Source organism: Hylaeus volcanicus, chromosome 3, assembly GCF_026283585.1.
Source record: "Hylaeus volcanicus isolate JK05 chromosome 3, UHH_iyHylVolc1.0_haploid, whole genome shotgun sequence".
Classification (NCBI taxonomy): domain Eukaryota; kingdom Metazoa; phylum Arthropoda; class Insecta; order Hymenoptera; family Colletidae; genus Hylaeus; species Hylaeus volcanicus.
This window is the reverse complement of record NC_071978.1, coordinates 19,764,365-19,789,235: the sequence shown is the minus strand read 5'-3', so window position 1 is coordinate 19,789,235 and position 24,871 is coordinate 19,764,365. Positions and strand designations below refer to the sequence as shown.

The 24,871-nt window shown below is 36.1% G+C and overlaps 1 protein-coding gene across 2 annotated transcripts; it reads left to right on the top strand.

Annotated features, from left to right (window-relative positions):
* Nucleotides 1–7: 7 nt before the first annotated feature.
* Nucleotides 8–20,844, top strand: LOC128873688 (laminin subunit beta-1). Of its 2 annotated transcripts, XM_054117423.1 has the most exons (12): nt 8–543; nt 3,015–3,149; nt 5,140–5,187; nt 6,260–6,346; nt 7,888–8,119; nt 9,300–9,596; nt 10,175–10,737; nt 11,218–11,397; nt 11,941–12,266; nt 12,490–13,543; nt 14,469–16,060; nt 16,989–20,844. In XM_054117423.1, the coding sequence occupies exons 2-12, from the start codon at nt 3,083–3,085 to the stop codon at nt 17,958–17,960; spliced, it is 5,418 nt and encodes a 1,805-aa protein (XP_053973398.1). In that variant the 5' UTR covers nt 8–543; nt 3,015–3,082; the 3' UTR covers nt 17,961–20,844. The 2 variants fall into 2 exon arrangements, with proteins under 2 accessions (XP_053973398.1, XP_053973399.1); XM_054117424.1 differs by lacking the exon at nt 6,260–6,346.
* The last annotated feature ends 4,027 nt before the right edge of the window (nt 20,845–24,871 follow it).

Sequence of the window (24,871 nt, the reverse complement as noted above, 5' to 3'; positions counted from 1 at the left end):
GAAAATCCCTCAATCAACAATAAAACAAACTAAATTCCTACATTCAGGCTTTCCAAGTAAACTAAATCGAATAGTACCAAAAAAAAAAAAGAATTCTAATGAAACTGAAGGGGCTGATCCGCCCACGTGTTCCCCCAACTTACCCTCGCTCACCCGTCTGTCTTTGTCGTAGGCTAAAGCTTGCCCTTACGCTCGCCTGTACCAATACCCACGTCGGAACAAATTCAACAAACGAGAAAGGAGCCTCATTTCGTGTACGGCACTGGCAGCTGTCGGAGGTTCTCCTTAACAGAGAAACGGTGCGAGAGGCGCGTCACCAGGCGTCCACGGCGTTGCTCTCGTTCATTCTCGATCCAGTGATCGGCTTCGGTGTATCGTCGTACGCGGGGATCCACGGTGATCGAGGGATCGTACGATCGAGCAGTTTTTTAGTGTTGATCGCCGTCGTGGAGGATCGTCGATAGAAACGGAGTCTGCAGGGCCTAGTGTACGAGGAACGACTCCGATAAGACATTCTGTCCAGGGAGATACACTCTCGGTTAGGTAAGAGGATTCATGCTAGCTCCTATTGGTATTCTGTGTAAGATTTTCAGTGCGTTTGTTTGCATGATGTTTGACGGAGAGACGGGGGAAACGTCGCGATCGAAGGCTGATTGCTATCAGGGAGCAGCTTATCTAAATAAAAAATGTTGAACGATGAACAAAAGGTGTTAAATTGTTTGCGAGTGCAAAATAATATTGATAGTTGTTTGCTAGGCTCGGTACAGGCCTCGGTACAGCTGTTTAGGATGTATTTTTAATTATAGGATTATTAGAATTAAAGTATAAATTTTTGTTTATTGTTATAGTATACTAGGAGTTTGGATACATCAAAGGGAATAGTGAATATTTTTTTAAGGGAAAAGACGTGTAGCAATGCATTTTCGACGATTGTATACTTTCTTCATAATAATGGAGTGTTGATGAATTTTTAAAGAAGAGAAATAAATCACTTGTGTGTTCCACTTTAATTAGAATTTGAATTATAGAGTAAAATATCTTGCAAATCGAGTACAAATACAGCACGTGGACGTAGTTATTTTATCTTTATTATTAATATCGATGAGGAGAATGTTTCGTGTTAAAAAAATAACATGTGTAATATTATCAATATTGCTTCAAGTACGTATCACCTTTTATTACTAAAACATTCACTCAGTCTTGGATGAAGTAGTGAATATGATTGAAATTCATTCATTATAAACAAACGATTATTTTAATAAGTTATAAAACTAGTTTACTTTGAGAAATATGCATAAAGAAAGATAGCAGAAAATTTATATTTCGAAAAGATTGTGTGAAGTTAAACCAAACAAATATTGTATAACACACAAAAATTAGGTAACATTTATTGTAAAACAATCCGAAAAACTAATTTTTCTAATCTTCTAATCAATATTTGCATCGTTATCTTAGACCTTAGAAACCTAACTTGCACGCAATCAAATTATAACTATATATTATAATTATAATTATAACCAAATTATAAATCCAATACTAAAGGCTTCACTCGTGATTTTCTATCAATTTTTCTTTAAAAAGAAGATCTAGAAATTTATCAGACCTTCGATATAAAGAAAGCGCCAGTTTTGTTGGGTCGTCGAACTGCCGGCGATAGATCTCTTTGTGAAATTAGACTTCGTTAGTTCCCGAATTTTTTCGAGCGCGAAAATGGAGCAGTCGAAACGGAAGTGTGTGTGTATAACTGTATACTCATCGCAAAAGTAGATAAAAAATTATTGGAGTAGTTGATAGAGTTCTTCGAACCAAATTCGAAACTCGTGCAATATGATCTTCAATGATGAACGATGCACTCATTCGTTACTAGATTAGAGTACCTCATTAATTCGTGTTATGTATATTAATTTGATAAAAGTATGTGAAGATTTAGTGACCTGTTCGTAGAGATTGAAGAATTACTCCAATCGTAATAGAATAATAATAAGAATAAATTTTTTAAATTGTTCTTTGGAATTAGTGAATTTACTTACTTTATGGGGTTGTCAAACAGAATCACTTGTCTATTAATTAACGATAGTCTCCAATAAATTGAGGATGAAATTATGTTTATACGAAGGAATTACTTTTCGTGAAACACTGTACGTGTAATCAAATAAAGCTCTGTATGATTAAACAGAGAATTTATTCGTGATGTTCATTCGATTGACCAGTTGATCATTTTAATTATAATTAATTTCGTATCTCATAAAATAACGAATAAGTTGGTTTTAATAAGTTATGCTAAAGTATTTGTTGTAGATAACAAGAATGAAATTACAAAATTACAAAAATATAAATTACTACCTAATATTACAGTTACAAATGAAATCATAAAATATTGATACGATGCTACGTAATATTACAATTGCAAATGTAATAATAATAAAATTTATACAGTGCTACCTAATATTGCAGTCAGAAATGAAGGAATTACATATTTCTAAATATGTATATACATTAAATATTTGTGGAGAAATAGTTAATAATAGAATTGTGAATTGAAGAGTGTTCTGTTGAGGTTGCAAATTCAAAACTTCATTATGATGACGCCATAAAATGAAGTCAGTTCGATAAGTTTGGTGATTCATTGACGTCCGAAGACAATACTATGTTATTGACGGTTGACTTGATTTGTGACTTTAGCAAAATTTAAAGAAACTTCTAATCTTCTCAAGCGTTAACTTGCCTTGGGACTGAATAGTCTGATGAATCATCAGACGTCGAAGAAAATAGTGTGAACATGAATTTGACGTTGTTTTCATGATCCAATATTTGCGATATATTTACGAATTTATTCGTAATTTTATTATAGTATTATTAATTTATTAATTCTTAATTAGAAACTTTCGAATAATGAATAGGGAATGAATAATCGTTTATTGCAGATATTAATTCTTATTTTCGAAATATGTTTAAATATTAAAATAACTATGTGCTGCAAATTGAAAAATTTGAAACTTATTTTTTGTTTTCAGATGGAACATAACGCACATGGCTTAGGCTCGGTTGATAAAGTTTAAACGTTAGAGGGGGAGGAGAGAAAATGGCTCGAATATATTCTTGTCAGGCAATCCTTGCAGCATTGCTGTTAACATTGACTATTGTGTCAAGTAAGTGTCATTCAACGATACATTGTTTTCTGTGGTTGTCGATAATATCACGTAACAGTATAATATTAATACAATTTTATTTTACACAAGAACGAAGTCACAAATAAGATTTATAATAAGTGGGTCGTAATTAGACTGCGAACGATTTATGACAAGTCGAAATATGAACAAATCTATGAGAATGTGCACAAATACAAACATTCATAATATATTAACAATAGTATATACGTTATGCCGTTCAGAGGGTGAAACATACTTTCAGTTAAGTTTCAATTTTTTCTCTAGATCTATGAAAATATGAATTTACATAAGCATCCGCAGTTTAATCATAATGAAAATGTTTACACAGTCTTGTACATTTCATTTACGAGGACAGATCCTCTCCAATGCTTATTGGAAAGCATTCTCTAGATGTATTTACCCGTTCTAAGAATGAGACAGGAATTTCGCTGAAACAAAATACTTTGAATCCATCTATTCACGATCACAACGTGTTCTCCATTCATTGCTCTTACGAGAAGACAGTTTATCCATTACGATTAGATAGCGATTCGACCCCTCGACCCGCCTTTCTTCGGAACTTGTCAAGTTTATTTCGGTCTCTAAACCGTTTCGATCTGGAAACCTAAAACACGAGGTTCAGAAGCCTCCGAGTTGCATAATAGGAATTTATTAACGAATCACGGTGAAATTTCCTATACGAAAGAAGAACTTCTGAAGTTTTTTATTAGTTCATATTTTGGAGTCATATAAAATTTAATCGTAAAGATAGAAAATTGTAAAATGGCATATTGAAATCTCTTTATGATGAAATGATCTCTTTGAATGAGATATTGAACTTATTTTAGATTTGAAAATATGAGGGCTTCAAAGATTTTTAAATGTTACAAATAGTGGTCTCAGAATTATTAAGTTTCATAGACAGATCAATTTTCTATTCGAATACAAGTTATAATTTCGTATGAGCTAAATTTGGATTTTTTTCGTGCTGTAAATAAGATTATTTAAAGTTTTTTTGGGTTACCAAAAATTTTCCATGATGGAATTCTCATTAAATTGAAATATAGAAGTTAATTGAAAGATGTATGAATGCCCATACAAAAATTCAATGTTCAACTCGATAATTTATTATTCTGTAATATTTATAAATGACGAAACGAGGGTGTACGAGTAACAAAGAGTAATGAAATAATAAAATAAATAAGATTAAGTATGATCAACTACAGACAGTAAGCTGTCTTCTTCAGTTAATTTTTTATTTTGGTCATTTTCGTTCAATTCAAGGGTTTTCATTCACTATAACGATGCCTTCCAGAGTGGCCACATCATAAACATCCGGTTGTCCCTTGCGATAGCCTCTACCGGTAGTAAGAACGCTACTTGATAACTACACATTCTAGATTCGTTTAAAATTTTCTCTGAGAAATTATGGTCTCCAGTTATTCATCAAATTTTCAAAACAGAATCTCCATAAACGATAAAAAGTTTTAAAACACGTTTCGTATTACTGGTTTCTTCGGATCTACTCAATCTAGAATAATTTTCATTTATTTGTAGACATGAGAATAGAGGAAATTTAATAAAAATGTTGAAAAACTTGGTCTGTTTGAATATTTCGAGTAATGCAACAAAAATTGACTGGTTGGTGTATTATGAATTTGTTATGTATTCGAGGAATTGAAATATGAAGTTTTTGAAATAGTACTCTGGTAATCGAATACTCGAGTGGGTATGATAAAATCGGTTTTATTTAGTTCGAGTTTCAAGTACTTATACTGTTACAGTAAGAAAATAGATGCTTTAGTATTAGAATATTTAGAGTAAACAAAGCTTTAATATTAGATTTCATTAATCATCAAAAGTATTAACTTTGACGTAAAAAGTTTAAAATGAATTTTGTAAAATTTTTCTTTTAAAGTAAGATTTGAAGGTGGGGGAACTCACTATTACTAACTACTCACTAATTACTAATAAGATTATTTTTGTTTAGATGTCGCGGATCCACAATTTCCTAGGGACAGACAGATTCCAATCAGGGGTGAGTTGCAGATATTCTTTAATACTTATATTTATAAAAGGAAGAGAACTTAATATTTAGTAATCAATATTTTACTCTATCAATATAATTGAAGTATTAGCAGGCGTATTACGAAATAATGTACGATACATATAATAACAACGATTCAATGCCCAAAGTTATGTTCTACCAATCTTTTTTCTAAGATTATTTTCTGAGATATACGTACAATAAACAGTGTAGTTTTAGAAGCTCGCACGAGTCATATCTCTTGGTAGCAAACAGAGAAAAATGATAAAGGAAGAAGTTCTTATCATTCCATTTTTCCTGTACAAAGGTGCACCTGCAAAACATAATTGCACCTTCTTCTTTCTACCTTATTCATATAAATTAATTTTGTAGAGAATCCTGCATATTTTCATGCACAGAATGATAAGAAACTTTTTCATTAGTACAAGGTGCACTTGCAAGATACAACTACGCCTTTCATAGAATTGAATCAAATATTTAAATAAACTATTAATTAACAATGAAATTATACATTGGAAAAATATTCAAGTTGGAAATCATATACTCAAAATATGAAAAACGAAGTTGTATGTTGTTAAAATATTCGAAAGGAGATCATATATTGCGAAAATATATTTCAAAGCAGTTCATGTATTGCGAAAATATTATTTAAAAAATCCTCCATTGTATAAATATTTAATATCAAATCATCCATTTCCAAAATATTTACATATGAATTATACATTTAAAAACATATTTAAAGAAGGAGATTTCATTTTCAAAAAGGCCTACTTACTATCTAACAGATGCATCTTCTGTTTGTGATAAAAAAGTGGTTATAAGAATACAAACCTCATTTTATCTTTTATCTGAATCAAAGAAGTAATATGACTCGCGTCAGTTTCTATGGCTACTCCGTATACGCTCATTCGACAAATTTAATTGCAAACATATGGAAATATATGTGTTCTACCTGTGAATCCTTCACAGAGCAGGTTCCCTACAATTTCCTTTGAAACTTCGCCATAAGAATACGTAGAACTAGAAATGAATAAGCATCCGAGATAAAAACGGGATGTTATAGGATCAGTCCAGAGAGGAGATATGTCACCCATGGAGGTGACGGCAGAGCGCCATAATTGGCCAAGGCTGGCCACTCCTAATCCAAGAGGTAGCATTATCGCTGGTTCCACAAATCTACGTTACGCAATATAACGTTGAACAATTTAAGATTAATTAAAACCAGCATGATAACGTTGCACACAAGAATTAATCTTTCCTTTATGTCTTTGCGAAGTGCACTAAATGCGTTTTCTTTTACGCGAGGACGTTGCACTTTGGGGTACCGAGTATCAAAACTTATACCGAGGGTGCGAAAATTGGTGGTCCAAACTTTGTTTCGAAGAAATATTTTCGAGAAATTGTTAAAACGTATCGATAAATAATACATTAAAGCTCAAAATATTAGGGGGACCAGAGAGTAATCAACATTTTATCAATATTTATTTATTAAAGAAATCTTCAATAAAATACTTTCCTTCTTTTTTTAACACTTTTTAAAAGAAGTCCTTCGAGGACTTTTTCCCGGAAGTTTCATTGAAACTTTCGCTGAAATACTTTTCCAAGTCGGAAGACATTTTGATTACTTTTCGGTCCCCGTGATATTTCCTATTTTTGAAGTTACTTATACTTTTGTTTCTTAAATCGAATTTTTCCTTTATTAGACACACAATATAAGTCATTTACGATTTTGACGAGTTCTAGTAGTACGCGTACCCAAAGTTTGGATCCTCAATTTCAGCAAACCTTGTAATTTTACAGTAATAATAATGCTCCCATTAATTCGAATAATAATTGTTAACAAACGTCTCCACTCTTTGATACAATAATACGACAACGAACGTTCGCAATCCTCAAGACGATTCAGGACACGCGAATCTCTTCCCTTGCCTTGTTTAATTTTGGTTGAGGTGTTTATCGCATAGACGAGGTTTTTGGACGACTAACCACGGTCTCTGGGAGGTTTTTTTTAACCCTTTGACTGCGGGACGATTTTCGCTGGAAGTTCTAATGGGCGCGTCACTCGAATAGTAGAATTTTCAAAAATAGTTAAAACCTTATAGAAAATGATAAGACGAAACTTTTTTATACATACAATTCATTCATGTGACGTTTACTTTCAAAAATAGAAATTAAAAAGTAAGAAGTCCTTTTCCCTGAAATTCGTTAGCTGTTAATTACTCATTAGAAATTAAATATTGATAAACAGTAATGGATTTTCGGCTTTCCGGTAGATTGGTGATCATCGGTGAATTTTACAACGCATCCACACGAAAGAAAGAATTTCGATGATATTTGGCCAAGTTGCACATCGAAGTTTTTAATTTTTATTTCTGAAGAACGTTGAAGTTTTTAATTTTTATTTCTGAAACTAAACGTCGGTTGAATAAATTGTAAATATAAAAGAGTTTCGAATCGCCATTCTCTATAAGGTTAATAGTTTCTCTGAGTCTAATTTTCGAGGTCGGATATGTGCGCCGTTTCTCAGTCAAAGGGTTAACCGTTGTCACAGGTGTAAATAACAAACATTGCCCCCGTAGCTGGTATAACGATACTCGGACTGGCTGAAGGGTTCGGAGGGTAACCAATCGTGGCTAACTCGATCCTTTCATCGCAGACGACCACTTCTAACAGTTTCTTCGTTGTCTTTAGGTCCCCACGCGAACTTGAAGAGAAAGCATCCCTGCGAGCAGAGCTCCTGTTATCCCGCGACGGGGAATCTGTTGATCGGTCGGAAAAGTCGATTGCACGCATCCTCCACTTGCGGTCTCAACAGTCCCGAGAGATATTGCATCGTTTCGCATCTGAAGGAACGAAAGAAGTGTTTCTTCTGCGACGCGTCGCTGCCTAAACAGCAGCATAACATCGAGAACATTGGCAGCGGGTAAGAAACGAACTAAAATTGAAAATTTTCGTGGATGTATTCTCTTTTTCACTCTTTGCACTCGAGAGCGTCTCTAGAGCGATATATGTAATTTACAAGTGATTTTTCGAACGTAGAATTTCAATTTTACTTATATTAGAATTCAGCTGATGATATATTGAGTCACGAATATTCGTAGATATTTCTTAACAAAGTAGAGTGTTTGATTTTCGAGAAATTCATTATAAAAATGAACCGGATTTGATTCTATAGAAAAATGCCTCGAACTCAAAGGGTTAACTCAAGATAAATCATTTAGGTGAAAGATTTGAAAACTCGTAATTAATTGTAATTTTATATCTTGATCCATGTAATTGGTATCTATAGTAGAGCCTCCTATATCTAAGGAGTCACTGAGAGCTTCAACGTTTACACAGAATGAAACTTGCTTCTTGATCTCTATTTTAAAAACGTAATTGAATATGAGTATATAAATTTAATATGTGTATATTGTACAATTATTATAACGATATTGTTATTTCATTTTCCATAAGTGCATACACCTTTTGGTTATAGTTAGCACGTGTTTATTATATCAATTTACACGATAAATGCACAAAATCAGCAGCTATTACTCTATCTTCTGAAAATTTCATTATTCGAGCAGTTGTATCACCCTCATATGTTAAGCCTTTACTACATTTCTAATTAGTACATGGAGATTCTTTTCAGAGGTGCATAATTATCAACTGAGGAGGTCCTTCAACATTTTTCAAATCCTTCACATAAAATATATCTAATTCTAATATTTGCTGGCACAGAAATTTCCTACGAACTCTGTCAGTAAAGGAAAAGTACTGAATTAACCCTTTGCACTCGAGAGGTGACTCTCAGTCATCGCTAGGTTTCCTTTAGGTTTAATTTCTTTGGAACTTGAAATGTCAATAAAATGATTGTCGTTGAGGCAAACGTGACCTGATTTTCAAATCTCAAATTAGAGATCTCATTTTCAAAGTCAATATAATCTTAGCATTCGTGGCAATAATATGCTAAGAAAGCATCTCGAGTTGCTGACAGATACCAGAAAAAATGGTTTCGAGTGCAAAGAGTTAAACTCTTAAGCAGTGAAGACGTAGTACGATTCCTTCGTATTTAGAATTCTACAAAGTCTTTCAGAACGATTAATCGTATAAACTTCTAGGACGTGGTGGCAAGCGGAAAATGGGGTGGAGAACGTCACGATACGCTTCGACCTCGAGGCGGAATTTCACTTCACCCACATCATCATCGGCTTCAAAACGTTCCGACCCGCCGCGATGTTGATCGAGAGGTCGTTCGATTTTGGAAGGACCTGGAAAGTGTATCGATACTTCGCGCATAATTGCGAGCAGTACTTCCCCGGTGTCTCTACCGATCCACCTCAGAGACTAACCGACGTTATCTGCGAGACGAGATACTCTGGCGTGGCGCCATCGACAGGAGGTGACGTTATCTTCAGGTACGTAAACAATGATGAGTAACGATCGGGTAAGACAAACGTATAACTAGATTATGGTCTTTGATAACGTTAGTGTCAGTGGATTGCTTGACACTTTGTCCACGCTGAGTTAACGTGGAGAGGATGCCGTAAGAAAGAAGTCAAAGAATTTAGGGGAATTTAGGCAAATATGGAAAAGTATGTTTAGAAGACGTTGAAGTGAAACCTTGTCAATGATGCTATTTTTGTATCGGTAGTCCGCGTCTCATGTTATCATTACGAGTCTAGATGCATCCTGCAGTTTGATCTCGATTACAGGGAGGTTTGATAAAACTCAACCTCTTTGTTGTTTTCATTATTTTAAGCTATTTTGCAATTTACTTCTCCACCACATGTTGCGGTTTCTTGAAAAGGATACAAAGCTATAGTAAAAGCATCGAACAAATTTAGTCACAAATGGAGTAACAGATAGATAATCATGAGTACCGGAATTACTGCTCATATCTTTCTCGGTAAAATTGTCCGGATACTTTTGAGCGGTAGTGTGATTTCTTCATCACCATCGACGCGTTTTACCACGTATCTATCCGCATTTTCAGAGTGTTGCCTCGAAATCTGGAGATCGACAATCCCTACTCGAAGGAAGTGCAGAACCTTCTGAAAATAACGAATCTCCGCATCAACATGACCAGACTGCATACACTGGGCGACGATCTGCTCGACGACCGTGCCGAGATTCGCGAGAAATACTACTACGCTATCCAGAACATGGTGATCCGTGGATCGTGCTCCTGTTACGGTCACGCCTCCAGGTGTCTTCCTCTGCCTGGTGTCCAGCAGGAGGAGAACATGGTGCACGGGAGGTGCGAGTGCACCCACAACACGACAGGTCTGAACTGCGAGAAGTGCCAGGACTTCTACAACGACCTGCCATGGAAACCTGCCGTTGGGAAGCAAACGAACGCTTGCAGACCCTGCAATTGCAATAACCACTCGTCCTCGTGTCATTTCGACGTGGCAGTTTATGAGAGATCAGGAAGAGTCTCTGGCGGTGTCTGCGACGACTGCCAGCACAATACCCGCGGTCAGAACTGCGAACAATGCAAACCGTTCTATTATCACGACGTTACGAAGGACATTTCGCATCCTCAGGCCTGTCTCCGTAAGTTCGAGGCACTTCTACATCCTTCTATTTCTTTGAACCCTTTGAGGTCGTTGATACGTAGGCGACATGTGGGATTGAATTAATTTTTATTGAACGAAAATTAATAGTACAATGCAACATCTTAAAGAATGATTTAAAATTTGATAAATTTTTTTCTAATTAACTTTTGTTCCAAACATTTTTTCCTTCAAATTAATCGAGGATCAACGAAATTTAAGCTAAACAAAGATTATCGCATTTCGAGTGCAAAGGTTTAATTGTAAGTGTACACAGTGATTGAAAGAGTTGTTTTTTTATTTTAAGTGGAATTCGAAGTTGCATAAGCTGCATAGATGACTAGACAAATACAGAGGTGTTAACATGGACTATAAAATATTTGAAATACATACATTTAATTCGCAAACGTGGTGCTGGTATCACTTAAACCTATCAAACAATGTTTCTTATATTAATTGTATAAATTTTCTTTCTGTACAGCCTGTGACTGTGATCTCACTGGTTCCTTGGACGATGGTATCTGCGATTCGAGAACTGACCCCCTCAGTGGAGATGAATCTGGTCGCTGTCACTGTAAAACAAACGTGGAGGGTCGTCGTTGCGACCGCTGCAAAAATGGCTACTGGAACTTTGATCCTGAGAATCCAGAGGGATGCCAAGGTAAAGAGTGTTTTACCTAAAAGTTTATTTCAAACATCGTCAGAATTTAATATGAGTAATAATGACATCAAAATAATAGTAATAATTCAATACATCATTATGTATCACATTAATTACTAAGCAAATAGTTATCGATGACATATTTCAGTATTTACTTTACACTTTTTGGAGCTGCTTGAGAAAATAATAAGAGATGACTTTTCCCAGCAATACGAAATTAACTGAAACATCGATTCATTCAAAATTGATCTATTTCTTCTTTTTCTTTCTTCTTTCTTTGTACCTCTGTCGAAGATTATCTTACAAACCAATGAATATTAATTTATAATTTATATTTTACAAAGGTGTCAAAGGAGAGAATGCAGAGGAATTTTTATTGAACAATTGATAATTAGCTGAAACATCGATATATCGAAAATTAATGTTTTTTCTTCTTTCTTCTTTCTTTGCATACCTCTTGAAAATTATCTTACAAACCAATGAATACCAGTCGAAGGATAAAATAGAGAGGACTTTTCATTGAAAAATTGACTATCTATTTAGCTTGCACCTGCAACACCTTGGGTACCATCGACAACCGTGGATGCAACATGTACACCGGCGAGTGCACTTGCAAGCGTTTCGTTACTGCTCGCGATTGCAACCAATGTCTTCCCGAATTTTGGGGCCTGTCGGAGGATCCAGATGGCTGCAAACGGTGCGACTGCGATCCAGGTGGTTCCTACGAGAATTCTTGCGACGTCATAACTGGGCAATGTCGCTGCAGGCCTCACATAAGTGGAAGAACCTGCAACCAACCTGAGCAGAGCTATTATACTGGATCTATAGATTTCCTGATCTACGAGGGCGAGTTGTCGAGAGCTAGCGATGTAATTTTTTTTTTATTAAATGTAGACTATCTAGTAGCTTCAATAGTTTCACAAATGACTATAAATCGTTAGATTGAAAGCGTTACATATTACCAATACATTGTTTGTTACAACTACGTCCAATCGCATTGAGCTTAACACAACAAACTATATTTTGAATCATTCTTACTATGAATATTTGCATTCAAATTTTTACTTAGGAATGCATTGTCCACTTTTGTAGAATTGTCAAGTGGTGATCAGAGAACCATACCGCGACGGAAGAAACAGCACCTGGACAGGAACTGGATTCATGAAGGCACTGGAGGATTCGGTGTTGAATTTCACGATCGATGATATACGTAAAAGCTTATGGTACGACGTGATCATTCGTTACGAGCCTGTTCAGCCTGGGGTTTGGGAAAACGTTCAAATATTCATTGAGAGAGATGGTCCAGTGGATCCCAATGGTCCCTGCGGCGATTGGAGACCAGATTACGATAATCTATGGGCGCAGTTACCTGCTCGATCCAGGAGCGCCACCGCTGAACCTTCCGTTTGCCTGGAAGAAGGGAAACGGTACAATCTCCTGTTGCAATTCCGCAAATTCCAGGGCCACGTGGACACACCTTCGGCGTCCATTTTAGTCGATTCGATCGTTTTGAGACCGAAGATAGACGAAATACCTTTCTTCAAAGTACCAGTAATTGGTGAGCTCCGTCGTCAAGAGTACGAACTATATCGCTGCAGTGACTTCTTCAACGACATCGATACCGTGTGGACAGACATTCCTGAAGTCTGCAAGAAATATCAGAACAGCATCGGTTATTTCGTTTACGATGGTGCACATTCTTGCGAGTGTAATCCGACTGGCTCTCACAGTTTGCTCTGCGAGAACTACGGAGGCATGTGTCCTTGCAAACCTAACGTCGTCGGAAGACGGTGCGATCGGTGTGCTCCAGGAACGTATGGTTTCGGTCCAGAAGGTTGCATCCCATGCGACTGCGACGGCGTAGGCGCGTTGGACAATTTCTGCGATGTGGAAACCGGTCGGTGCAAGTGTCGACCGAATACCTATGGAAGAACCTGCGGTCAGTGCGAGCCTGGATTTTGGAATTTCCCACATTGTCAAAGGTGCGAGTGCAACGGACACGCCGAGAGCTGCGACTCGAAAACTGGCGCATGCATCAACTGCCGCGATTACACGACTGGGCACAACTGCGACCGATGTATCGAGACGTACTATGGCGATCCTAGGATTGGCATAGATATTCCGTGCAGAGCGTGTCCTTGTCCAGGTGAGTTAGGATAAATGTCTTGGGTATGAGGCATCTCAAAGTCGCGAGACAAATTCATTTTAGAATTTCTGAATTTTATAGAATATTTGCCGATCATAGTAAATTACATTAGCAACAACTTTGCCATAAAAGGACAAGGATTTAAATAGAAGTTGGGCTTTAACGTGTTTGATAAAAAGCAGAGTCCTTTAACCCTTTGCACTCTGAATTATATTTCAATTTCGTTACCAGCAGCTCCCAACGTTTTGAAGTGTTTTATTTAAAATTTACTTTAACTAAAAAATAAGGCAATTTAGACAAACAAAGGAGGAAACAAATGCACTTAAATACCAGTTTTATTCATACTATTGTTGTATTTAGTAAATTTCAAGTATACAATATCTCTTGAAATAATTTCGCACGTTTCACAAAAAAAGTTGGTTTCTTTTCTTCCTCCAGGTATTTTTCTATTTGAGCAATCTGCACAATCCTTGCTGTTTCCTTCGGGATGTATGAAAGTGAAACGAGGATGTCCATTTAAACCATTGATTTGGACATGATAGAATGTCGAGTGGGACTCGAGAAAGGAGCTCCTGAAATAAAACCTGATATCGAGTTACACTCGACATAGGAGTGCAAAGGGTTAAGAAATTACTTCATCAACATTTCCATCCCATAGTCTTATCACACACAACACAATACCGCATAATATTGTATAATATTGGACATTGTATATAAATACAATACAACGCATTGTATTATATCATATATAATTGTATATAATTTTATAATTCTATATAATTCTATATAATTCTATGATTGTAATATATCATAATAGAGAATATTACAGCATAATACAGCATAATACAGTATAATACAGGCTATTACAGACTAATCCATGTGATCCATAGTACATGATCTAACTAAAACTCTTCCATTCTCCCAGGTACTTTGGACTCCGGTTATTCCTACGCCGAAAGCTGTTCCTTGGACTCGGTCACCCACGACGTGATCTGCGAGTGTTTCGACGGCTACACAGGCCCCCGTTGCGAGAGTTGCTCGGAGAATTACTTCGGGAATCCCGAGGTTCGCGGCGGCAGCTGCGAACCTTGCAATTGCAACAATAACACCGACCTGCGCCGACCCGGCAATTGCGATCCCCACACGGGTCGCTGTCAGCAGTGTCTATTCAATACCGACGGAGCGAATTGTCAGATCTGTAAGGCTGGCTTTTACGGGAATGCACTGGAACAGGATTGCAAGGAATGCGAATGCGACCCGCTGGGAACCGACAGCGAAGCTGGCCCTTGCAATCATCGGTCCGGCCAGTGTCCTTGCCTACCTCATGTCATCGGTAAGCTTTGCGATTCCTGCGAGGAGAACCACTGGAGGATCGCCAGCGGTCAAGGTTGCGATCCTTGCGAGTGTGACGCGGTTGGAAGCGTTTCTGATAAATGCAATCCATTCGACGGTACCTGCGACTGCCGACCAGGTTTCGGCGGAAGACAGTGCAACGAATGTCAGACCAATCACTGGGGCAATCCAAACATCGAATGTTACGCTTGCGACTGCGACCTGTCCGGTTCCTCCAGCCAGCAATGCGACAGGGACACCGGGATGTGCGTGTGCAGAAAAGGTATCGGTGGCGAGAAATGCGACAAATGTTACCGCGGTTACTACGGAAACGCGCCGCAGTGTTCTCCTTGTGGCGAGTGTTTCGACAACTGGGACTTGACATTGTCCGGTTTGAGGAACAAGACGAACCTGGTCATCGAAGAAGCGTCTAGGATCCAGAAGGTCGGAACCAGCGGTGTCTATAGCGAAGAGTTCGACGACATGGACGAATCTTTGGCTCAGGTGAAAGCGTTGATTAGCAACGCCTCCATCAGGAGCCAGGACCTGGACGAGCTGAACAATCTAGCCGCAGAGCTGAGCAATAACGTGTCCCTGTCTACCAAGCAACTGGAGGACGCGAACAATCGTCTGGAAAACGTCAATCAAAGAGTCAATATAGCCGACGCGGCGTTGAAGGCTCTGAAGAACAAGACGAACAATCTGCACCAGACAGCCGCCGATCTTCGAGAAAACGCTACCAGGCTCCAGGAAGAGAACATCCAAGGCGCTCTGAACGTCACTCAGCAAATGGCTGAACAGTCCAGGCAGGCGGAGAAAATGGCGAACGACACTAGCAATGTGCTCGACGACGCAGAGAGATTCAAGAAGAGCATGGAGAGTTTGCTAGCCAAGAAGCGTGCGCTCGTAGAGGACAATGAGAAGATGAACAAAGAGGCTCTGGACTTGATAAACGATAAATTGAGAACGTTCGACGCGATCATGCCGAGTTTGAATCTCGAGATGTGCGGAGACAACGTGACGGATTGCAGCAACGTTTGCGGAGGAGCTGGCTGCGCTTTCTGCGGAGGGTTGTCTTGCGATGCCGGCGCTGTCTCGAAGGCCAATCTGGCTCTGGACGTGGCTAAGAAACAGGCTGCTAAGATTAAAACGCACAAGGAGGAAGCTGAACAGCTGTTCCGTAATGTATGCGCTCTTGAATTTCATCATTCTATGAAATTGGGTTCTTTCGTCTGTGAAAGAAACGCAATTAGGATTTAATATACAGGCTGTCAATTTTTGTTCGAACTTTTTTCTTAATGCAATGGATAGCCAATCGAAAACTGATCGACATTCGTTTAAAATATTTGTTTGTCAGATTATCCCAAGTACTTGAAAAATCATAATAAGTGTAACGTGAGACACCCTGTATATGATTAATCACGAGAATTACTTTTAAATAGTGTTCACTGTATCGAATACAAATCATTTTTCAAGATTGTTTACAATGTGAAATGGTAATATCTCGGAATGTAACGTTTAAAGTGGCTTCTAAAATCCATAGTCTCTAAGATTCAGATAATACTGCCTGATGGTTTCTCACAAATTTGATTAAAGAGTTGAGAGAACTACAGCTTCTTTTAGAAAGAAGATTTCGCAAACCTGTTTATAAGATGATTATGCGATTTATTTATTGAAAAAACGTGAAATATTCTATCTTACTTTATTGTTAGACCAAATCCTGCCAATTTGAATTTATAAGAAATATTTTTAATCTTAGTACAATGTGATTGGATTGCTATGATTTGATCAAAATTTTCCTCTTATAGAAAACAGTTTCAAATTTGAAAGATAGAATCTATTAAAAAATTCTTATCGACGAGTCTTCTAACTGATCCATAACAAAACACCACAGTTTTTACTATTTCAACTACCAAAAGCAGGTAGTACAGCAGTTCTTTGTTTGTCTGAAGACTTTCGAAAGATCAAGCCTTCGTCTGGCTCACCGTGTACCCCTTTAAAAATAACCTCGAGCTAAAATTGCCAGCCACATGATAGTCTCCATCATCAAAAGTACATAAAAACTCGCAACTCCGTTAATTTCCAATCATCCAGCAAGCAATTTCTTTTTCAGATGATCCAAGTCAGGCGAGATGCGACAACAGCCAGATCGAACGCCCAGGACGCCTTCAATTTCGCCTGGAACGCTCGCAATCTCTCCGATAAGGTGACGAAAGAACTCTTCGACATAAACAAGCGAATTCGTGATGTTCTAGAGGAAGACCAACCCACGCCAGCCATGGTCAGAGACCTGGCGAACGATGTTCTAGCCAAGAACATTCAGCTGAGGCCCGACGAGATCAAGGACCTGGCCACTCGTATACAGAGCATCGTCGGCTCCCTGTCCAATTCCGAGAAGATTCTCGCGGACACCAAGAACGACCTTCTTCTGGCCGAGTCCCTGAAGGATGAAGCGAGCAGGACCAAAGAGGACGCGATAAACAAGCAGATGCTGGCTAATAAAGTGGTGGTGTTATTGAACGAAGCTCAGAAAGCACAGGGTCTGGCGCAGCTAGCGATCGATCAGGCGGATCGAGACGTGAAGAGGTCGCAGAAAGACTTGGAGGAGATATCGGAAGTGACTAGAGGCGCTCAGATGCAGGCCAATAGCACCACGCAGAGCGTGGACGCTCTGGAGGCTCGTTTGAAGCACCTCCAGACGCAATCGGCGAAGAACTCTTTCGTATTGAGCAAGGAGATTGGCGACCAAGCGAGCAGAGTAGCGAATCAGGCCCAAACCGTTGACGTCAAGACAAAGAAACTCGCCGAGGAGTACAGACGCGTGGACGAGTCGCTCGATCAAAGGGTAAACAAGAGCAAGGACAACGTACAAAGAGCGAACAAGCTCCTGCAGAGAGCCTCTGAGTTAACGGCCGACACGTCGACCAAGTTGAAGGACTTGGATGGTATGGAAAGCGTGTACAAGGACAACGAAAGGATGCTAAACGATTTGACGATGGAGATCAATAGTCTGACCGGCGAGATGGAGGATCATCTCGCGGGGATCGAGCAGAAGGCTCGGAAGTACAGGGAGTGCACATCTTGAGAGCGTGGAAGTATACGTTGATCGAAGCTTTCGATTGCCCTTTACGAAATCGAAGCTTGATAATGTTCTTTTTAAAGAATCTTCACTTTGAATGGACAGTTTGTCCTTTGAGAGAAAACAGTGTTATCCTCTTTTGCTCAGGATGTCGGATTGATACGAGGACGTTGATCTTATTGGTTGTTGGCGGAGAGAAATATATTGGTAGGAATTCACCAACGTTCGGGTCTGATAGTGTACGCATGTCTTTGGAAGAGTAAGCTCTAATGACAGGCGAAAAGTATGAAAATATTTGTAGGGACTTACACGTTAGGACAATAATATAACTATTTTGATATCTTAGTATAAAGAAAATTTTTATTTGCTCCGATGGGATTGATAGGTGAATAAATTGCACGATTGCTGTTGGTACTCCAGGGGATTCATTTTTAACAACTAGAAGAATAATTTAACGACGAGAAATTGTATGGAAATATTTAGGTAATGGAAACGAAGATATAACGATAAATTGAAAAAGGAAATTTTTTGAAAAGGAAAAGGAATTTTTTACAAGAGCCTAATCTATCAAAGAGGACTTGCACTAATTAGTAGCCTTAAAGGTTGAGGAACTAATTCAAACGTATTTCTCTCTACATTCCTCAAGTATCAATAAAATTTACTTCGTCCTTCGCCGATGATATTCTTTTAAAGTAAAATTTTATACTCTTTGAATCTGAATCATTTGCACTCAAAGTGTTGATCTAACTACCTTCGAAAGGTCAACGAGTTGCGGGCTTTAAAAATTCTATGAAGAGCAAGAAGCTACGAGCTAAACTATAGTAATCCCGTATGAATTTCAGTAAATATCATTACAGCTGAATTCAGTGTCATAAACGTTACGTAACAGTGGGCCAAACACGGAGGATTAATTAATTACCATTTCAATGGTATTCTGATAAGGTCTCCTGGATCAAATGTAACGAATGAATGAATGAACGGAAAAGATGAAGCGTAGGATAGAAATGAATCGAAGAATTTTTTAAAATTAGAGTCGTAAATCTCTGCGAATATATCTTGCGGCTTTAAATTTGAAGAAAAGCAATTTTTCCAGTGCCATAATTGCAAACGAAGGGGCCACTTAATTATTAGAGACATATCATGTGCCTACGTACATATATTTATATAACAATTTTTTGAGAATTTAATGGTAATTTCTTTAAAGTAACTTGAAACAATAATTACGCAAATATTAATTAATCTTCTTTTCTGAATTTATTATATAGCGTATTTAATATCGTAGGACGAACTGATAAATGTTCATGAGATTCAAATTTATCCAAGATTTTGATATCGATAAGATTTGTCGAGAAAAGCTAATACTGCCATACTTGTACTCGTATTTTCATGTCATGACAAAAAATAATTATTACGAAATTGCGATTACGATTCTTACTTTGAGAACCTCTCTCGAAAAGCCAAGGGAGAGGTATGCAGAGAGTATCATTGATCTGATGAGTCAGAGACGTGTGTTCAAAACGAATTGATAAGAGCATGTATGCCTTTCCATTTCGCGTACTGCGCGTCGTTTAATTCAATAGACGGTTCGAATGGCTCGTTATTAAAATTTTGACAAACTTTTATCACAATAGTGTCCGAAACGATTCTGCGATGATGATTACTAGACTGTGGATGTTTATGCAAATTTACAGATTCGATCAAAGAATTAAAATTTCAATGAAAATGTCTTAATTTTCATTGAAAATTTAATTGTTTAATTATATTTCATATTTGATATATTTTTGGATCTATGTAGATTCTCGTACATTTTCCCACATTTTCACATACCATAAATGCATAAACATTCGCGGTCTAATGATTACATTCTGTGTCAGCGATTATTTATTAGTATTTTCGCCATTTAAATTGATTACTTAACGAATTAGAATTCTAACGAGTAATTGCAAATTAGTTTATTAGTAATTTCAAGTTATTTGCTAGTTAATAGTGATTATAAAAAGTTAAGCGGGCATTTAAATTCTTGCCAGTACACTTTGATCATTAATCGCCGATTCATAAATTAGTAAACAATAGCTACATGAATTTCATGCAACTCAGCACTGCAAAGACCGAATATTATTCAAGAAAAACGACTGAAGTAGTTTTAGCGCAGAGTTAAGACATCGATTATCGACATTTCACGCACAATTCGATTGTTGTTCATGTCACAAATTAAGTTTCTTTTTGTGTACTTACACGTTATATTTGTGTTTCATTTATACATAAGATTTACGAGACACACTGTGCAATAGTTGATGCGAGGTAGATAGAATTTTTATCCCCAATAGCCTGTTAATGTACAATTCCGTTAAAATGCATTTTTCCTTTTTATACATATTTTTAATAAATAATAATAATCATCGTATCACGCCGTGTCACAATAGAAACAAAATAAATATTTTTAGGAAATTGTGAAGAAAATGTTTAAGACAAAAAACCGAAGTAAAGAAGATCGTATTTGTCGAATACAAATTTTTGTAATATAAATTTTATATATTTTTAACATGTACGTGCCCGTGTGAGGAATTGCACACGTGCGCATAAATTTAATATTCAACATGCGATCATTTCAGCGAAAATGTTGCACATTTTCAGACATGAAACGATGGAGAGTAAAAGTATACGGTTTTTAGGACGTGAAGAAATCTGGTTTGGAGATTGAAGAGATTCAGGGAAATGTGGGAAATATGTAAAAGAGAATTCCTCGATGATAGAGGATTATAGATATTTATAGATCAAATATTTTAGTTATAATCGACGCATTGATATTGTCAGCGATAACCATTATCGAGTATCTGCACGGGCGAGAAATGGATCGACGCTATAATTAAACCAAAAGTTTTTAATTGTATTTAATTAATAGTTACGTTCATGCGACGATAGAGAATTATATATTAGAGAAATAAATGAAATTGAAAAATGAACAATCGGGTAATTCAAAATTACGACTCCGTTCAATTCAGTTTTATTAATTAGCTTCAGGGTGAAATATTAAGAAACAAAATTCTATAACTAACACAAAAATAAAAATTAAAGTGAACTTGTAAATAATTTACAAATACTCAAATATCACATTACTTTAAATGATTAAATACCGCAGCAGTAATAATAATTATAGTGCTTCTATTTTATGATTTTGATAACAATCGGTAGTTTATCAAAGCTTCTATTAAAGATTAATTCTTATTAAATATTCTTCTGATTTATTAATAATAGCAATGATGGATGTATTATATTGTGCGAGAAATTCGTTTCACATTTGAAAAAAAAAATCGTCGAAGAAGGACATTATCCAAGACGAAACGATAAATCTTTGATAATGTACAATGTACAAATATAAAAGTTTGTAGGTTTAAGTATGATAACAGTATTTCCTTAGCAAGCTGTATTATCGTTCGTAAAAAGACGGGAAGGACTCACCGGAAATGTGAGAACATAAGTGATAAAGTTTTCCTGCTTTTAGAAACTTCCTTGTGAAAGATTTTTTTACAAGAAGTCTTTATACTTTGTTTGGGTTCAGTGATGCATTCTCAGTTTGCTTCATATTGTACAATCTTGAGATTGTTTATGCAAGTCTATTACTTAATAATAAATCATAAATTAGATATAAATTACTTAAACCATATAGAATTTGATTTTAAACATAGATAAATATTAGAATTATTGAAGAATGCTATTTATTTCATACAAATTAAACGAATATGTTTTGGTTCTTACAAGAGAATTTTATTTAACTAATTGTCACTAAAAAATTGACATTTTTTACATTCATTTTACTACCTTAATATTTAATGATAGATTTAAATATTAATTTATTAAACTAATATTCAGTGTCATTCTTCAAAGATTACACATTTATTTCTCTGACAATGAAAAGGTATTTAATCGTTTTAAAATTGAAGTCTACTTCTATAACTCTAAAAGAATAATTTTTTATTAAAAAAGTTAGCGTAATGCTTTTTAGGAGGTGATGCATGAGAGAAACGCGAAGTTTCTCGATCATAGTGCATTTTATTCCTGTCGAAACATCTCCTGTAACGCGGCTCCTTTATAAAAATAGTTTTAATAGTTTATTATCGTAGAGTCTGGTTTCGATCTACACGTGTGCCCCTCAGTTCTGTGCCCCTTGTCAAGAATCGTGACAGCATGTCCTGTCAGCATCTGAACTTCTTGAACCAGTAACCCGGTAGATCCGACAGCGATCTTCAACCGATCGACTGATCTAGTCGAATTATTCTATGAAAGTACATATTTCTTCAACAATCCATTATTTCTAATTTCATTCATTAAATGGTCTTACTAACTCAATCATTTTAAGAATACAAATTAATTTATACAAATATTATGGAGGTCGACTAAAAAAACTGTAGATGAAAAATTAGAAAGTCAAAATATACACGAATTAGATGAGACGATCAGAAAAGTAATTGTGGAGAAAAGATTACAAGTGAAATTAGAATAATTAAAATTTTATACATTTTGTTTTCGCTTGGGTTCGATGATGCATTCTCAGTTTGCTTTATTGTACATTTTTGAGATTGTTCATGCCAGCCTACTACTTAATAACGAAACTATATAGAAGCTACTTAAACGATATAGAAATTTATTTTAAATGTAAATAAATATTAGAATCATCGTTTAAAGTAAACGTGAAGCAAAGGAAGCGCATTTAGCTGAGTATAGTTGTGTAAATGAAACCAAATTTCTAAAGTGATAACGGAATTTTTGTTTAGATGTTTATAATCCATATAACCACTTTTAATTCGATAAAGATCATTAGGTATAGGTTACAGTTTTGGAATTTTTACATGGATGTAGTTTTAACAGAAATATGTATAGTTTGTTTTTGCGATGACAGACGGAAGTTGAAGATCCCTGTCCCATGCATGTAGAATTCTTTTATTCATTATTTCGACGTACCTCGCCCTTAAGTCGCCCTTTTGGCTTTCAGAATCGAGCTCAGACGCCGTAGTATTTCGTGAATAGATAGCACTGTTGAATTGAAATGGTGTATGGGCTCGTGGGTCTATGCATAATGAGTTCATTCAGAACGGGCAGCAGTGGTTGCCCAACGAGCGAAGTTGCTACTAGAAATAAAAGATAGAAGAAATAGAAGACTAACTGCATGCAATTACGATGAAAGCGAAGATCTAGAAAGACGAGAATTGGAAATTTGAAAGAATGATGAAAAGTGGGAAGCTTCAAAAAATTAATAATGTTCACTGACTGATAATTCAACCCTTGGCAAGTAAATTAAATTATCTATAGGGCCTACTCTTCAAAAATAATCAAAATATAAGGGCTTATCCATTATGCATGATCGCATTCTAAAAGATATATTCAGCCTATACCATCTATCAAAAACGATCGATCTTTCGTCTCTGATATTACTTAATCCTTTCTATGTAAATTGTAATTATTTTTAAAATGAAAGAAAAATTAGATAAATGTTTATCTAAATAGAGACAAAGCTATAAACCTGAGCTACTACAGTTGCACATTCAAACATGGACACAATTTTGTTTGAATAATAAACAACGAATAAAAACAACGCATGGCAATTTATTCGCGATATTTATTCGAGTGAATATTAAAATTTGGTACGTGTTCATCGTGAAATATTGCATTATATACTTCCAATTATAATTTTCATTCAACAAGTGGCAGACCAACAGTTATTAATAAATAATCGTTAACGTGAATATTCATTAACGACGTAAATTGATAACATTAATATTCTCGACCGTTGGTCTCCTTCAGAAATTAAAAAGAATCATTGAATCATATTAAACATTGAAAGAAATAAGAAATACACTTCTAATTTCTATTTCTTCTGGAGTAAAGATGACAAAAAAAGAAATATACATGTTGAATTGAGTAACCTCCTCCTTTTTTAAGTCGGTTAAAAATTAGTCTTTTATTTACCTCAATCTTTTTAAAATAAATTTATTTACTTTCTCTTCGTTACTCTAAAGTTTAATCTAGATTAAAAATTTGTCCATGATCTCGTCCTCGCGGTCGACAAAGAGTACGTTTTTCAATGCATAATTCAGGGCCCTTATCGTTGTCTGGTCCGCTTTCTGAGATTTATTACCGTCGATCATTTTTATTGGTCGAAGATTATGACTATCTATGGGCGCGTATTAATCGACTTTATGCGCGGTCAGATTCGTGGGCTTCCCAGCTGAAATGGTAAAACTATAATCGCAGCCATAAAGGAAATTGCTAATTAACCCTGCGACAGTAAACAACTTTCCTTTATCACGCCATTGCGTACATCGATCTCATTTCCATTACTGATGAATCGTAGAATGGATGGAAATCGTGGATACTGGGTATACCAAATGCAATATGAATTATGCAGAAACAAATTACGGTAAATAAATAACTATTACAAGGTTATCGTGCTATGACTTGGTATATTACACATGGCTGTTTGGCCTTATCGTTCGATAAAAACTAAAATAAGATGTACAAGTCTTTGTATAAATATTCTTTTTAATGATTAACTACTAGTACCCTTCAATTTACTTTATTTAAAAAAAAAAAGTATTTCTGCAATTTTCAAACGTGTACAAGTATTAATTTTTAATAATTATTATTAAATATTTTATTTTGCTTTACTGATTAATCTATCGTAAGCTATATTTTGTTTTCCATAAACATCGCGTGCGAATTCCATAAAATCTTCTCAGTAAAGGGGTTTCTCTTTTCTTGGGTCTCAATCGATCACATGATGCAGTGGTGAGGAACAGGCAAATATTTCTTCGTTACAGCAAACAACAAATATTTGTATAAAGTATTTTCTCAACTAGAAATCATTTCATCATGGATCATAATCGGTAGAAATGAAAATAATTATTTGTAAAATGAATTCT

Excerpts from the sequence above, each read along its gene's own strand:
- LOC128873688 (XM_054117423.1), top strand. The coding sequence starts at position 3,083 with ATGGCTCGAATATATTCTTGTCAGGCAATCCTTGCAGCATTGCTGTTA. Across the intron at positions 6,347-7,887 it reads GGCCACTCCTAATCCAAGAG|GTCCCCACGCGAACTTGAAG; the intron begins GTAGCATTATCG and ends CGTTGTCTTTAG. Across the intron at positions 12,267-12,489 it reads AGTTGTCGAGAGCTAGCGAT|AATTGTCAAGTGGTGATCAG; the intron begins GTAATTTTTTTT and ends CCACTTTTGTAG.